This window comes from Hydra viridissima, unplaced genomic scaffold (assembly GCF_058129835.1).
Source record: "Hydra viridissima isolate aposymbiotic clone 2 unplaced genomic scaffold, HvirCarnegie_v1 scaffold_5, whole genome shotgun sequence".
NCBI classification, from domain to species: Eukaryota; Metazoa; Cnidaria; class Hydrozoa; order Anthoathecata; family Hydridae; genus Hydra; species Hydra viridissima.
The window spans coordinates 17876132-17893303 of record NW_028324304.1 but is presented as its reverse complement, the minus strand read 5'-3'; the positions used below and the strand labels follow the sequence as shown (position 1 = coordinate 17893303).

General features: G+C 29.4%; 3 protein-coding genes across 7 annotated transcripts; 1 reads left to right on the top strand and 2 right to left on the bottom strand.

Moving 5' to 3' along the window:
- Window positions 1-2831: 2831 nt before the first annotated feature.
- LOC149889098 (uncharacterized) lies at window positions 2832-5082 on the bottom strand. 5 transcript variants are annotated; one of them, XM_090088200.1, is made up of 4 exons: window positions 4584-5082; window positions 3331-3418; window positions 3150-3227; window positions 2832-3065 (listed from the first exon to the last, which is right to left on the bottom strand). In XM_090088200.1, exons 1-4 carry the CDS (start codon window positions 4626-4628, stop codon window positions 3055-3057), a joined length of 222 nt encoding a protein of 73 aa, XP_089944326.1. In that variant the 5' UTR covers window positions 4629-5082; the 3' UTR covers window positions 2832-3054. The 5 variants fall into 5 exon arrangements, with proteins under 5 accessions (XP_089944326.1, XP_089944323.1, XP_089944327.1 ...); XM_090088197.1 differs by having other exon boundaries at window positions 2832-3054; XM_090088201.1 differs by having other exon boundaries at window positions 3150-3209.
- A 243-nt stretch (window positions 5083-5325) lies between these two features.
- Window positions 5326-6267, bottom strand: LOC149889097 (uncharacterized). Its single transcript, XM_090089185.1, has one exon. It carries the CDS (start codon window positions 6265-6267, stop codon window positions 5326-5328), a length of 942 nt encoding a protein of 313 aa, XP_089945311.1.
- A 2222-nt stretch (window positions 6268-8489) lies between these two features.
- On the top strand, window positions 8490-10821 carry LOC145189070 (polyadenylate-binding protein 4-like). The gene is made up of 2 exons (XM_080065634.2): window positions 8490-10058; window positions 10209-10821. Exons 1-2 carry the CDS (start codon window positions 10031-10033, stop codon window positions 10511-10513), a joined length of 333 nt encoding a protein of 110 aa, XP_079921760.2. The 5' UTR covers window positions 8490-10030; the 3' UTR covers window positions 10514-10821.
- The last annotated feature ends 6351 nt before the right edge of the window (window positions 10822-17172 follow it).

The following is a 17172-nucleotide window of genomic DNA, read 5'->3' as shown; positions in this document are numbered from 1 at the left end:
GAAGAAAAATCACAGGGTTTTCTAAATAATAACTTAAAAAAGGACGCTTTCATCATAACATAAAAAAATTTGTAACTGTAGCAAATATAGAAGCCTAAGTAACAGACAATTAATCATTTTTTAAAACTGCAAAAAAATAGAAATTTTAATTTGGTGGTAGGTGAAACAATTGCTTTTTTTTAAAAATCCGTGGATGAACAACCTTAAGAGATTTTGTTTAATATATCTTTAATTACAAACAATAAAATTGTAAATCTAATTTTCAAGACAGACTAAAATTAAGTTTTGAAATATAAAGCTATAAATAAAAAACGTTATAAGTACTAATCAGAATTTTAAAAAAATTAAATTTAGAATAATCTAATTTAAAAAAATTTAAATTTAGAATAATCTAATTTTACACTTAAATTAAAAGATTTCATTTAGTTCTTATCACATTTTTTAGAAGTTGTTATCAAAACCATTATGTTATCAAAAATCTCTTTTTGTTCAAAATAAATCAACTTTATCTAAACGAAATTCTTTATTGTACTAAAATAGAAACTCGAGACTTCAGTGTGAATTCTCAAATAGATTCAAGTTTACAAACATTAATTCGCGCGCGAGTCTTGAAGTTATCCAACTATTCAAAACTAGCGTGAGCAGGTATTTCGAGCTTATCTAATTATAGTGTAACCCAACTCTTCTGTAAATCCCTGATAATTTGAACCAATCAATAGTTTTCAAAGTTTTCATATATTCAAGAAAAACTGTTTTGAATTAATTTTTGCTACACGAAACATGCGATATTTTTTAGAAGCTTTGATTGTGTGGCAATTTATAGGTTGGAACGACATCTTGTTGATATTGCTACCGTTCATTTTAAATAATCATCTTCCTTCTCATGAAATCATGCAGATCACTTTCGTCTGTATAAAAGAATATTATATAGAGACGAAAGTGATCTGCATGATTTCGAATTACACAAATCTACTCCATGAAAATTAGAGCGGTACCATATACCAACGCAGTTGTCACATTTCAGTTGTTACAACTTTCAGATTTAAATCTAAAACGTTGCTTGTATGCAATGGTTAAAAATAGGCGTCACCGACTTCACCTCGGTACGATATTGCGATTTCTACAAATTTCAGTTTCAAATACTTTAACATGAGCTTTGCTTTTCAAAGCTTGTTCCATCACTAAAAGCTATTTACTTCAACTTTTCCATTGACCAAGCATTTTTCTCCTTACTGCACCTTCACTTTTAGAGTTTCTCTTGGTGTCATCATCCAGTTTTTCTCTGGGTGTCATCATCTAGTTTTTCTAAAGTTTACAAGAACACCAATATTGTTCCAAAGTAAAAATGTTCTAACTTTGAAGAAACAGATTTTTCACGTTTTTTTAGAAGAAACTAAAATGAAATTTTACTTAAAACTAGGTGCACCTTTTTCTTTCTTTTTTTTTTATCACATATTTCTATTATAAAATTTTCTGGCCTGTTTTTTTAACATGCACTTTAAAATGCTAAATAATAAAAAAATTAATTGTAAATTTGTTTGTTACATAGAGTAAACTGGGGTTAAGAGTAAACAGGTTTCGCTTAAAATTCAATTATTTTCTATAGTAAAAATTTAAGAATATTAAAAAAAATTATTTTAAAAAATCGATTTTTACGGAAAAAGTTACTTTTCGTCTTACGATTTGGGAAAAAATGGTTATATTTTTTGATAACATGTAAGGTATTTAGAAAACCAACCTAAAATAACTATAAATAAAATGAGAACAAATCTAATTAGAAACTAAATATTGTAAACGTAGCGTTTTGTGGAAACAGATAACTTTGATTTGTAGATACCAAAAAACTTTCTATACTTTTATAGTGACATCTACAAACTTTCTGTAATATCCCTGAATCTGCTAAATGATGCATCCTCTAATCAGCTCAACTGATAAGAACTGAAACGGAAACAAAATCAAATACTGTACATAACATGGTTGCCTATACCTTTACCATGTGATTGGACTTTGTTGTACACATTATTGTAAAAAGTTGTCTTCGGTATGTAGTACGCCTCTGAAGCTTTACTAAGTAATATTTCGCTTTTTTTTTTTTTTTTCTTTGTTCTGCAGCAAGTTGCTACTGTTCTTCAGTGTAAGTTATCTGTATTTTACGAATACACTGGTACGAGTAGTTTTTGTTTTAAAAATTCAATAAAAACTATTGCTCTCATAACTTTTTTTCCGGAATTAACAATTTGAATTTTTTGAAAACAGCTTTGTTTATTACCAGGGTGAGAATTTTAAAGTTTGCTAAGGTACAAATAATTTTTAAATTTATCTTTACACCTTTTGATTAAATATTATTATCTGGATGAGACATAAAGTTCAATAATTGCCTTGAGTATAATTGTGTGTATTAATACTAAGGTACCTATGCTTCCACCATTAAATCCACAAACTAGAGCGAGGCTACATTTTCCATTGCTCTTTACAATCTGATAATTCTCATTTACTTTGAATTTTTATTTTGCTGTGCAACCAGAAACCATTTAGCCATTGTGCAAATTTTTCAAATCTGATAACCCAGACAGCCTCCCGTTAGAGGCCCAATACTGGCCCAGTTCCGCTTGCCACAGCGGCGCGATGCCGGCAACTGATCACGGCCCAATGTCAAAACGGCCAATGGCCCAGCATCGCTAGCCAGCACTGGCCCGGGATCATTTTCCAGCATTCATCCGTGATCGTATGCCAGCACTGACCCGTTATTTTTAACCAATATAAATTCACTAACGCACTATTATTAGCCATTTCTAATGTGATATCGCACAAAAAGCAAATACAAAAGTAAATATTTTTTGATGTTTATTCCAGCTCAAATTGACAAAAATAATTTTAAACAGTACAGATATTATTGATAGTTTGAAATAGTGCTATTTATCAAACGGGTTTTTTCGTTCTTCTCAAGCCTTTCGTCCACCATTTCGATCTCCTGAAAGCTGAAAATACTCTTCAGCCAACGCTCAAACTCTTCGCTTGATGCTCCCGAGTTTAAATGATTTAGTTTTACAGCACCTAAATACAAACTTTAACTTGACAAAATTATAAATATAACAATTGAACACATACAAATAAATATATATTAAATAAAAATAAAGATTTCTTCTTACCCAATAAAATCTTTTTCTTCTTCAAGTTTTCCACTGAAATAACCAGCTCTTTTTTAACAGCTGTAAAAATCAGGATCTCTTAGAAATTTCATTTTTAAAATTCTAGTAAAATAAAAATAAACATTTACAAAAATAACTTAAAATAACTGAAAGTATAAATTCTAAGCATATTACTACTAACCAGTGCAATGAAGTGTTCCTTCACTCACTTTGGCAAGAATCCGTCTGACAGATGAACATCGATTGAATGTCAATGAAGACCCTGAAAACTAAAATTAAGAGGAAAAAATTAATGAAACTGTTTATTTTAACAATAGGTTAATGTGCATTTTATTGCATATACATACATATATATACACATATAGTTATAGTGCATTCCAAAAATGAGGAGAGTGACCATTGACAAAATAATTTAATGAATATAATACAAGTATCAATAAATTACAACCTTAAAAGTTATAAATTACAACCTTTAACTTAAATTCATGACTACATTGTAGTGTACATATATATACTAAAAATACCAAAGTATCTCAAAAATCTAATGCAAATAAAATATGAAATCAAAAACAATTCATTAAACATTTATGGGAATCAATTCTATGCCAATTACATTTACCAAATGTAATTTCTCCATTCAGCAGCTATTAAATGCATAAATATAGACAATGTTGTTATAAAACTGTTATTATAAGAAAGAAAATTACTTAAGACACAAGAAAAATTAACCTAAGTAAGTTAAATATTTCAATTACTACCTCATATAAAACTATGTATGAAATAAGCATATTGATTTTGTCAGTAATAATGTAAGAAAATAGACTTAGTACAGATTTCAACAAATTAAATTATAACAAGTGAAGTAAGGGTGAAACAACAAAACCATCATCAACTTGTTGAATACACACTTGAGAATTCTGTCATCTAAAATTGCAATGTGTTTAACTTTATCTAAGTGTGATACTAAATGTGATTCTTAACAGACTTGAATCACACAGGTTTTTTAAAATTAAAACCTTGCAAAAGACACAAAACTGGCCAAAATGATATTTTGCTACTTTTAAACACCACCACCAAAAATAATCACCACCTGCTTGATATGCAACTATAAAATTGTGCTGAGTTTTTTAAATAGGCAAATCAGGATGAAACAGACAGAGAATACACAGTAAAGATGACAAAGCAGTCAGATTAACACTAAACTGAACAGCCCAATCAGCTAATAGGGTAGTCAAATCTGATGAGAATATTTCATCATCATTATTATAACTAAAATTTAAATATGACCAAGTTCAGTTTCAACAATAACATTGTTATCTGAAAATATATTAACAACAGTTCCAAAAACTGAATCATTATTATCTACAACTTTTTCACTTATAGCACGAAAATTGTCTTTTCTAGATATGTATGAGGGGGTAACAATTATCTCACCAAATGAGTTTTGTAGATTAAATATTTCACAACTGATATCTTCATTAAATATTTGTTTCAAGCTTTTTAAAATAACTCTAACTATATATGTAACAGAACAATACATTATCCCGAAGTTAAGATGGAAAAATATATAAAGATTTAATTTGGATGGTTCACTCTTATATTGAATTGCTAAAATGAGAAAAGTAACAATTGACAAAGTCCTTTCATGATTATAATGTAAATGACAATAGATTACAACCAAGGTCACTTAAAGAGTTAGGATGTAGCAATTGCAATTCTAATTACAACATAATTAGGCGCTAATTTACTTTTCTACCCCCCTATTTTTATTTTTGATTATGATAGAGAATTTTATCCTGATTAAGAATCGTATAAAAACATACACCTGAAAACCAAAGGAAAGTTCTCTAATTTGATGTTGAAGTGTCAAAAAAATATACCAAAAACGCTAATATTCGCCATCTTTTTTTACAAAACTACTAAGTTAATAATTAATGCAGTAAACATGAAACTATTTATTAAAAAAACTTTATAGCCCGGTTTTTATTTCGCTAAACCATTTTATAGAGAAATTTGTTATGCATTTTCTTTTTAAGTATTTTTTTCTTGAAAAAACTTCGAATTTCAATAACTTTTTTTCTTATTTTCAGATTATATAGATTTTTTTAAAAATATATTAATGATTTTAGATAAACAAATGTTTATCTAAAATATACAAAATATACAAAAATATTATTCAAACGGGATATTCATCTACAACTTGGTTCCAAAAGTGAAAATAAGAATGTTCTTTAAAACGTTGCGCCCACATAAATTCTGACAAATAATCGGGAATCATTTCTCGATTTGTGGGCCCAAACATAGCTTTAAATTTGGCTTTGCTTCTTTGCCACATTGCCTCAACCCTGTTTGTTGTAACACTTGTTGCGGGATCAACAAAATGTAAAGTATGGTTTACTGTACCATGTTGAAAGCCTTGCGCTGCTAAACCTCGGTATGCTGCCCACATATCGCTCCATATTTCAGTTCCAGGACGAATCCATTGTATGATGATGGGTAGTAAGGTTGTAGCATCGCGGTGCGCTACAGGAATGAGTAACCCTTCTTTAGTCGCTATATCGTACGTACCAAAAATCCATTGATCTTCCACAATTCTACCTCGGTTGTATTTCCTTCTTGAAAAAAGTGATTCATCTATTTCCACTATTGAACCTGGTCCTCCTAATTGCACACGGTTATTAAGGAAATAAGTAACGGCAATGTCTCTACAAAACTGATTCCAATCAACAACAGTTTTATTGCTACCAATTTCTAAATCCTTTTGAATGTCTTCTACTGAAAGGCCACGACTTTTTCCGGCACTACGAGTCCAAATATAAGTAATACCTATTACTTGCCAAAGTTTCAGTTGAGATCTTTCAAAAAAACTCCCAACACGAATACTTATTTTCTTTTTGCATTGTTTTTGCATGCATCTCCAAATCTTTCCATCGACATTATCACTATTTTGTTCGTTGCACTGGATGTTACATCGAGGACAGATCATACTGATAGCAAGTAAACCAAACTCCCTGCACCAACGGATACACTCGTTATTATTGTTTTTAAACCTGCAACCAATTTCCGGTAAATTAAGGCTATCAAATTCAATAATAGTCGGTCGTCTAGCATTCGCCATTTTAATTTTAAAACAGAAATAAAGAAACATTTCTTATAGAGAGAGTCTTTTATAATTACATTTTGTTTTTTGCAAATTTTTTGCATCGGAATTTTCATGAATACTTTCTGAATTTTCATGAGAATTTTAATTACTTTTAAACTACAGAAACCAGGCGGCGTAATTAAATAGTGAAATTTTAAAGTGTTGTAAAAAAAGATGGCGAATATTAGCGTTTTTGGTATATTTTTTTGACACTTCAACATCAAATTAGAGAACTTTCCTTTGGTTTTCAGGTGTATGTTTTTATACGATTCTTAATTAGGATAAAATTCTCTATTATAATCAAAAATAAAAATAGGGGGGTAGAAAAGTAAATTAGCGCCCATAATTATACGTTTTAAAAAAAAAGCAACATTTTTTTTAATAGCAAACGTACATTTGCTATTATTATTACAATACGTTTTGTAATAATAACATAATAAAAAAACAACAGCAAAAGCAAGAAATTTGCGAAATATATCTTGTAAGCATTTGTCTTCGCGTCTATAAAATCATAATGGATGACGCAGAAAATATTCAAAATAATGGCGGTTATGGCAAAACGACATTCGGCCAAAACTCTGTAGCCGCCACAATCGGGCCATTGTTGGCCCAATATCAAATGCCATCGCAATGGCGTACGACTACTCGCCAGAAGCATGCCAGACTCGGGCCAGTACTGGCCCGTTACTAATCTTGTCGTCACGGCGTGCGATGATTCGCCGGAATTCTGGCCCAGTGTCGTAGCTGTCTGGGAAGTTATAAAAAACTGAAAAAATTTCTTTACAATACGGTGCTATATCTTTTCAAAGACCTTTTGTTTTCGCAATAAGTAAATGCAAAAAAAAAAAAAAAGTTGCTAAACCTTTCACTTTTTTTTTCGCCTTTTCTCCCCTCAGGTTTCTGTACAATGTTCTTCCTGTGATATAGAAAAAAATTTGTCCATCAAATTTTATCAATATTAACGCGCCTATTTAATTATCTAAAAAAAATTTCTTTTTGTGGGACGAACAACAAAAGTTTTTTAGCTATAAATATTAATAGGGAGACTAATAATAAACTGCGAATTTTTAAATTATTTTTTTGAATTTTTACCTTCATAAAATTTTTCTTGGATAAAAATTTTAAAGGATTCTTCTAACTCTATTAAAAGTTAAATGTTTGTAACCAATAAGCCTGAAAAAATCATGCAAACAAACAGATTTTTTGCATATGTGTTGGTGGCTCACTCCCAATTTTTTGTGTATGTGTTGGTGGCTCATACCCAATTTTTTGTCAATTCTACATAATATTGAGTTGAGGTATATTTTAATGTCAGATGTTTCCCCGGATTTCACATATTTCGCAGACAGCCACCCAACCGGCGAAAAATGAATTCTACGAAGCTTAAATTTTGATTAATAAATTTTGTTTACATTTAAAACCTCATTTTCCGTTTTAAATTTAATTAGTTAAATCTGCTTAAGATTAAAATTTGCTTCTTGGATTAAATTAAATTTGTGATTAATCAAGCATTTCTTGGTAATTAGTCGCATAAAAATTAGTATCTGGATGGTCTGAAAATGTGCAGACCGTTTGAAATAGAAGCGGTTCTCGTTATAAATAACCTTTGCTAATTCCTTTAATGTTTCGTTTGGATCACAAAAAATTTTCTTTCTAAGCAAATAAACCATTTAGCTGAGTATAAGCGTTTACTACACTTATCGATAAATATCTGGGTGAGCGTTACTTAATGCGAATAAATATCTGGGTGGCGTTACTTAATGCGAAACCAAATTGGCGCGTATTCAACCAGCTACAAAGCAATGGTAATTTCAAACAATTTAGTTTAAGCAAATGTGGCCATGATATTTTTTTTTGAGAATCACAATCCGCAAAGTTCACGTCCCATTTTCCAGTCTCCATATTAATAAGATTATCGGAGCACGGCAGAATCCTTAAAAATATTTTTGATCCGTACTAAGATCCGAAGCCACATCTTTCATTTTTTAAAATATTGAAGAAATTTCTTTGCAATACGGTGCCATATCTTTTCAAAGACATTTTTTTTTCGCAATAAAAGTAAATGCAAAAAAAAAAAAGTTGCTAAACCTTTCACTTCTTATTTTTCGCCTTTTCTCGCCCCAGTTTCCTAAACCTTTTCGCCTTTTCTCACCCCAGTTTCCTTTACAATGTTCTTCCTGTTATAAAGAAAAAAATTTGTTCATCAAATTTTATCAATCTTAAAGCACCTATTTATTTATCAAAAAAGAAGTTTTTTTGTGGGACGAACAATTGAAGTTTTTTAGCTATAAATAATAAGAGGAAGACTAATAATAAACTGCGAACTTTTAAATTGTTATTTTGAATATTTACCTTCATAGAATTTTTCTAAGATAAAAATTTTAAAGGATTCTTCTAACTCCATTAAAAGTTAAATATTCGTAACCAATTAGCCTGAAAAAATCATGCAATCAAACAGATTTTTAGTGTATGTGTTGGTGGCTCACACATTTTTTTGTCAATCCTACGTAATATTGAGGTGAGGTATATTTAAATATTAGATATTTTCCCGGATTTCACAGGTTTGTCAGACAGCCACCCAACCCGGGAAAAATGAATTCTACGAAGCTTAAACTAATTAATAAATTTTGTTTACATTTAAAACTTCATTTTCCGTTTTAAGTTTAGTTAAATCTGCTTAAGAATAAAATTTGCTTCTTGTAGTAAATTAAATTAGTGATTAATCAAGCATTTCGTGGTAGTCAGTCGCATAAAAATTAACATCTGGATGGTCTGAAAATGTGCAGACCGTTTGAAATAGAAGCGGTTCTCGTTACAAATAACCTTTGCTGATTCTTTTATTGTTTCATTTGCATCACAAAACATTTTCTTTCTAGACAAACAAACCGTTTTGCTGAGTATAACCGTCCACTACACTCATCGATAAATATCTGGGTGAGCGAAACCAAGTTGGCGACAACCAGCTGTAAAGCAAAAGTAGTTTCAAACAATTTAGTTTAAGCAAATGTGGCCATGATGTTTTTTTTAAGATATAAAATTCGCAAATTTTACATCCCATTTTTTAGCCTCAATATCAGTAAGATTATTGGAGCACGGCAGAATCCTTATTAGTAAGATTATCGGAGCACGGCAGAATCCTTCAAAATATTTTTGATCCGTACAAAGATCCTGAGCCACATCATTTAAATTGTGAAAATTTGTATGAAACCCAAGAGCGTATTAAAAATCAAATCAAACCCAGATACTCGGTAAAATTCCCATCAACTGCTGGTGCTTTGTAGAGCTAAGCTTTTAAGTTGTTTTTTAAAAATAAAATTTCAATAAAAAAGTTTTGATATTTTCAGCAAATCGTTTGTTTTTATTGTAAGTAAACTGATCAGTTTATTTTGATGTTCTCCTGCAAATAAAATACATGACGAGCGCATCAAATAAACATGCATATAAATTAAAAAAATATTAAATAATTCGAAAATTCTAAAAATTTGTTTTGATTTTTTTAAAAAAAAACATTAAAACCAGCCAATTATGTCACCTACGTCACCTCAATTTCGTTGTTATGACAACCAAGCATATTTAACAGTTTTGTTTGTAAGGGATAATTTTGATGAAGCATCAATTACATTTGTGTTTTTTTTTTTAATTCAAGATTCAGTAACTTGCTACCAGTTTCTTTCAGGAAATTTTCACTGTTGATACTGTTTGGTTGGAAGAAAGAGTACCTTTGACGTTCTTTAGGACGATGGAAAAAAGTACGAACTTATACGAAGGTGAAGCTGATGCTTTGATATCAGTTATGTTTTTATTTTTTCGTTTGTTTAAACTAGAAACTTTTATTAAATTTCAAACGTTTTTTATGATATTTATCAATACTGTTACTATTATTATTGTTATAATTAAATAGTTTTCTTGTGGTTAAGGAGTTCCAGTTGTTATCAAGAATCTTGATCTTGACGTCGATGACAAAATTTTGCGCGAAAGGTTCTCTTCATTTGGTCAAATTTCAAAGATAGAAATCACTCCTGAAAGTCAAAAGGTTAGATCAGCAACCGTTTTTTTTATGTCACCAGCAGATGCACTTCGGGCAATCTCTCACATGAATGGCGCCCGGTTATTATCAAAAGTCATTTATGCAGGACTTGATAATCCCCAGATAAAGCGGCAGAGAAAATCTCTGGTAACTTACAGGAATCTGTTTACAAAAACTTCTAACCCTTGCAACTGATAAGAATGTGAAACCAAACTTATTTGGAGCATTTGAAATCAAGTTACAAAACCTAGATCCACTTAGAGAAGTCCATTTTTTGAGCCTTTAATAAAAAAATGCTGAGAAGATTTTGCTTCTGACTATTTTACAACGCTTCTTATAAGTTTATTTGATATATTATATTTTTTATGTATATCTTTTAAATTACTAATACGCTTATAAATAAAATTTATGTAAATAACCATGCTTACATGTAAATATTTTTACGCCATTAAGAGGCTTTGTGTACTTTTATAAATACAGTGTGAGGCCATTTTGTTTTTAAATAATTATAATCTGGTAATAAAATTACGGCTGATAATCAACAAACATCCGGCGTTTAGGAAACGTTTTGAAACCAAGCAAGCTATAAGTAAAACTCTTGAGCTTAAGTAAATGTTTCATCGATAAATTTAAGGTGATAATTAAGGTGATAAGTGCTCGTGACGATGAACTAATAATTATTGCAAGTATTTCATTTTTTTTAAATTTCTTTTTTTAATTGACTCATGGTATTTTCAACCCCTGCATATTTTTTAATTCAAATTGGATAGCTATTGCAATAAGAAATCTCTTGCAAAAATTAAAATACGAAATAAAAAGAAGATCAGTTATTAAATTGTTAGGGCGTTAGATTTTTTTAGGGATGTATAAAGTGGAAGGAGTTTAGAGTTTCATGACGTCGTATAGTTTTAAATGCTTGATAAAAAAAACAAAACCTTAAAAACTTGATAATTTTATTTTTAAAATTTTTAACTTTTACTTTTAAAATTTTCGACTCTGTTTCATTAATTTTATAAAAAACTTTATGCATAAAGTTTAATAAAATCATTTTTGATCTATGTTGGTCTAATTTCAACTTTCTTAATCTCAAAAAAAACTTATGTTTATGAACTGAAAGACTCAAATTCCAAATTCAATCCCAGGCTTTCAAAGGTGCCTAAAGCTGCTGTTACAAAAAAAAAGGATTGGGAGTATACTATCGTAAACATCCTCTAACCATAAGAACATCAAATTAATTCTAAAAAGATGAGATGGTAAGATAAACTGATGATATTTGTCAGACTTTGTGATCTTTTCTTATTATCGAAAATAAATAAAAAATTTTAAGTGGTCTCATTCCCGTCGTCATTTTTGTTATGATATCGTAACGATTGTTTTTGTAAACGTTTGTTATTGTTTTATTTTTTTCAAATTGTTGACTAGTTTACAAATGTTATCCAATAAATGAACAATATAGTGATCACAATCTTAGGCAACCTACATAATTGAATCTTACTTTGTTGACCACAGTAAAGCTGAGCCACAAGGAAGCATTCAAAAAATTTATTTTCCAACGACCCTACAATAAACTGGCGCCAGATTCGCATTTCAATTGATAGCAATTATGACCATGACACCTCCTCATATTTGCCCTCGCAACCTTATACTAGTTAAAACACGGTACAGGTTCTTATGTATCATAGTAACTATCAATCATAAAACATTAAGAAAGATTAGAGACCACAAAAAATGTGCAGGTCGAAAAGCAATCGACAAAAAAATCGGTTCGTGTTGAAAATTATTAAATGCTTATTTACAAAATATAAAAGAAATTTGATTCTAAAACATGGAAAAAAATTGAAATTTTCTTTAAAGGCCAAACGCAATTCACATTAAAAAAGTGCAAATATTTCTAATTATCACTACCCTTTGTTACTATTTTTGTAATCGAAAAACTGAAAATTGTTGTTATTATATTTTAAAAATTGTTTTCGTAATCTAAACGGTCACACAACAACATTATTGATGGGTGTTAAACAAATTGACAAAGGCCACCTTTAATCTCTTTCCACCCCAATATTTCGATATTTGAAGTTACAACCCTCGCTATTTACTAAATCCTAGTTAAACAGAGAATAATCAATAAAAGATAATAAAACTATATAGGTGGAGGATTTGAAATATACAAACACGTTGTGTCAAATGGCGGCACAAATTCAAGCACAAGCGCGAAATCCGTACCGTTAGCCAGGTGCTGAATGTTCAAGTTGATGTAGGAAAAATTTAATTTATAAGGAAGAAAGTGAGAATAATGTAATGCTGTTGATGTAATCTTAGGATTTCTAACGCGATCTGGAGACTTTGTCATGGATTAGTTAAACTCAAGTGCACACTTGAGAAAACGTTTTCATTAAAAACAGATGATATCAAAATATGTTTTTGTTTAAAGGGATTATAACGGATATTGAGTGGTGAGTTTTCCGGTCCAACTTTCCTAAACACGAAGCTGTTTCTACTTTCAATTGTTTCTTTTTTAAGAAACAGTTTTGCTTCTCAAATGCTTCTTGTTCTTTTTTCGTGAAAACTTTAATACCTTTCCCAGGTTGAAAATCAAAATAAATTGTTAAAGAAAATAACTTATTTTTAACCAATGGACTGCGGCTTTTACTAAGCTCGGATTGTATCTCAGTTCCTGTAACAAGAAGCATAAAATCTGCATTGAAAATTATTGTAGACATGGAAAGTAGAGTCTTTGAAGCCAGATATTAACGTTTGTTAATATTTGGGTTTTAAATGCCTATATGATTTACTTATTTATATTTGTTATGTTTTAAATGCTTATCCTTAAGAATTCCCCTATACCGCGGTTAAAAGAAATTTATTCTTCAGGTTATTTTACTGCGACCTTTGTTTCAAACTGATTTCTGCCTGATTGTAAAAAGAGATTTATACATAAGTAAAAATGTATGTTCAGGTAGTTTAGAAGTATAAGTTTTAGAATGCTGTTAAAAGTATATTATTAGTCAAAGAACAACAACTTTTAAGTAAGCAAACTCAGCTTCTTACTTTAGTAAATTTCAAACTCAATATAATTGAAAACGAAATAAATTTCTTCCGGAGATGTAAAGCATCAACAATTAATAATTGCACAAATTGATAAACAGAATAATAGTTTGAAAATAACGCATTATGAAATTATGACTTTGCGTAAATCATCAAATGATAAAACATTTTTGCAATAATTGTTAGTCACAAAAAAGATCCGTATAATTCAAGTTCCAAACATTTCCACAAAGTTTTTAAACTGCGTATCAGCAACTTTAAAGACAGGTTGTATTGATCTAACAAATACTGGTGGGAAACGCCTCATGCTGTTAAAGCAGAAGCAACCAATCGAACAACATTCCAGAAAAAAGAATGAGAAGACTGCTTATCTGATGAATCAGAGAATCTGACTTCAAACCCAAAAAAAATTTAATTTAAAGATTTCAAAATTGTAATTTATATGGAAAAATTCCAGATTACCTCGCAATGCTATCTAAGAAAGGTCAGTATAAAGTCAAGAATATTTTATAAAAAGTTACAATTTTAGGCCATGGACCCATGTATTTATAAAAAATCATGATCTATTGAATTATTAAAAATGAATTATTAAAAATTAAAAATGAAAAAACGTTTGATTCAGGATTTTATTTTTACAGCTTTGCTAGCAAACAAAAATATGTACTCTACTTCATGTTATGAAAGAACGCTTTTAGGGCTAAAGGGTAACAAGCTAAGGGGACAAAAGCCTCCTCATTTTTGAAAACAAGAGCTGTTTTTTAATCTCTGTTTTAATATTGAAAATATCTTTATAATTTTCGACATTTAAAAATGTGTCTGGCTAAACAAGTTAAAAGAGTATGTGAAGAAGGTTTTTAAGGGAAAAAAATTTGATTCGTTTTGCAGCAACGGCAGAGATTTTTCGTAATAGAATTAACCGTCATACATAATCCCAAAAAACTGATAATAAAGATTCTAAAATTTTATAATCTTTATTTTGGTTGGAACAGGTGTCGTTGAAAAGACCAAAACATTTTTGTTATATAAAAACAAATCAGAAGCAAAATTTTATTGAAGAAGTGCGTCATTGGTGCACAGCGTGTAAACGCTTCAAAAATTTCATGAAGATCTTTCAAATTCCTTTCTCTGAACTTGTAAATACTTAAATGTTCCTTCCCAGTCTCTTTAGTTAAAGATTTCAAGATTAAAAATTTAAAAAAAAAAAAAAAAATTTTGTGGATAAGGATCAAAGTATTTGACTTTTTGCTGATAAAAAATATTCGAGTATTAATTAAATGTATAAACAAATGTTGATTATATTCACTATATATTTAAATAAAATTTATTTTTTACTATATATTTTAATAAAAGCAATAGATTATACTATTGCTGTTAAATTCAACAGTAATTGAAGAATCATTTGTTTTTTATTAAAATATATAGCTAAGACGAAACTGTTTTAAATTAAAATATAAATATATGAATTTTCTTATTATTACGAACGGTTCACAGTAAGTATACGGAAGTATAGAGTCGCTTAAAATCAGCAAACACCTCACGTTTCCTTTTTTAATTAACGGTTGTTATCGTATTCCAGCGAGAGTTGTTTGTCAAATTGTTGTCAAATTCCAGCGAAAGTTCTTAAGAGTCAAATTTTTTTGCATTGATTTTGAATTAAAATACAAACAAAATTTTATCTTGCTAAGCTCTCATTAAGTATATAAAAAAGAAGAGATCTTTGCACTACTGTCCGGCTTAAACAAGTTAACTCATCCCTAGAAGTAGAAATAATTTTGAATAAAATAAATTTGAATCTGATTTGCTCGGGGATATTGCAGTTCATCAACAATTCTTCAAAAATCAAATGAAGCTTAGTGACATGAAAGTTTTTTCTAGGAAATCTAACAGCTCCATTTCAGCTGTAGATTTATCTTTGATGGGATTAGATATAAAAGGGTTCATTAAAAAATTAACAATCAATTTAACTATATGCAAGTCTTTAAATCTATTTTCAAAGTCTTCTAGGATATTTTGTAATTTTTTTCTTTATGATTCAAGCAAATATTCTATGTTTGATTCAAGCATAGATGATCACAGCAAGATGATCTCCTGCTGAGCATTAGGATTAAAACTTATTACCTTCTTTTAGTTGATGAAAATATTCAAATAATTTTCTGAAAACCATCTTCATTTATCTTTTTTTTTTTTAATGTAAAATGGTTAAAAGTGTCTTTAAATCAAAATTTCTTTGAAATGTTTTTAACTTTTGAAATATTTTTTCCCTCTGTAGACTAAAAATAGTCCAGACGTGGTCTTTAAAAATTTTTGTTTTTTCCCTCAAGCAAAAAGCTCAGTGGTTTATATAAAAATTCAGTCATTGAGAATCGGAAACGTCTTTTTTCCTTTTTTTTTTTGTCCTATTAAAATAATTTATTGTTTTACTTAAAATGTTCTTGATGAGTTGCGCTGGGAGAAAATTAGAATTGTATAAAAAACCTCTTTAATATCAACCCCACGGATGTTATATTTCAGCTCAATCAAATCTAACTAGTCGTATTTGATGCACATCTCTGATGTGACACAACAATTAGTTAGGATTACCTTGAATATCTTTTTATTCATCCAAAGCTCAGACGGAATGTTGGTACAATTTTTTTAAGTAATTAAGTTTTTGGCCTTCACTTCAGTACTAATGCAAGTATATTCTGTTTTTAAAAGTTGGGGAATTCATCATAAAACTTAAAAACATATAAGTTTAAAGATTTGTTTCACAAAAATGTGAAACTAAAATTTTTAAACTTAAAAAAAAGTTTTTTGTTTAACCGCAAACGAATTCCAGACCGCTGTTATCCTACAAACGTTCGAAAAAGTTTTAAGTGGTTCACATGTGTATCTGAATGCGACGAGTTCGGACTCATTGAGGACAACTTTACAGTATTTGCTGTTTAATTGTATAAAGTTATATATGTTGCACCCAGAAATGGCAGATTATTTTTTCAAGTTTTATATTATGCTTTGAGTTTCTTAAGCGAACTGAAATGAATCCACTCACCACTTTCGCAACTGATTATGTTAAATTAGAGTTGATTTAGATGATATGACTGACTTTCAGTTACACCATCAAGGTTTTCACTTTTAATTTCTAAATTTTAATTTTGGTGGATTTTTTCATAAAACCCATAATTGTAAACTTATAATCAATTATTGCTCGCCTGTTTATTTGTTGCAATCAAATATTTATAAATTCGCAAATGATTTTGCGGTTTTCAATTATTCTTTTTTACGAAGTTTTAAGTTACTATTAAGTTATTTTATTCATTAGTAAATGCATTTAAAACTTGAATTTACAAATTAAAATTAAACTCCCAAAATTTGACCATAACCGAAATAACCGTTTACCGAAACCAAACCCAACTTAAAGTTTTTAAATCTCCATTAGTTTTTTATTTTTTACTCAAAAAAAATATCCTTCAGCGAAGTTTATAAAAATGAACGCGATAAACTTTCGTTTTAAAATGAACGCGATAAACGTTCGTTTTATAATGAACGTGAAAAACTTGCACCGAAGTTAAAATGCAAGTTTAAATAGAACTTTAAAATTCGGTTTTTAACTGATAAATCATTTTATCTCGTCATCATAAACGAGCAGAAATGATAATTAAGATTGTTGACTCTAAAAATGTTAGACTTGCAGTTAAGTTAAGGCTAAATATTTAAATTCAAGACTAACTTAAGATGTGTTTTCTTCGTTGTACGCAATTACCTTTTTTCTTTTTTTTTTCCGTTTTCAAATATTCTGTTTATACGATTTTGTGTTCTTAAAAACTCACCAA

Bases quoted from the DNA above. Each gene is read 5' to 3' on its own strand.
- LOC149889098 (XM_090088197.1), bottom strand. From the start codon at position 4,628: ATGAAGATATCAGTTGTGAAATATTTAATCTACAAAACTCATTTG. The intron at 3,419-4,583 runs GTGAGATAATTG...TCTTAATTTTAG, and splicing joins TAATCTACAAAACTCATTTG to TTTTCAGGGTCTTCATTGAC. The intron at 3,055-3,149 runs GTAAGAAGAAAT...GTTTGTATTTAG, and splicing joins GAAGAAAAAGATTTTATTGG to GTGCTGTAAAACTAAATCAT.
- LOC149889097 (XM_090089185.1), bottom strand. From the start codon at position 6,267: ATGGCGAATGCTAGACGACCGACTATTATTGAATTTGATAGCCTTAAT.
- LOC145189070 (XM_080065634.2), top strand. From the start codon at position 10,031: ATGGAAAAAAGTACGAACTTATACGAAG. The intron at 10,059-10,208 runs GTGAAGCTGATG...CTTGTGGTTAAG, and splicing joins AAGTACGAACTTATACGAAG to GAGTTCCAGTTGTTATCAAG.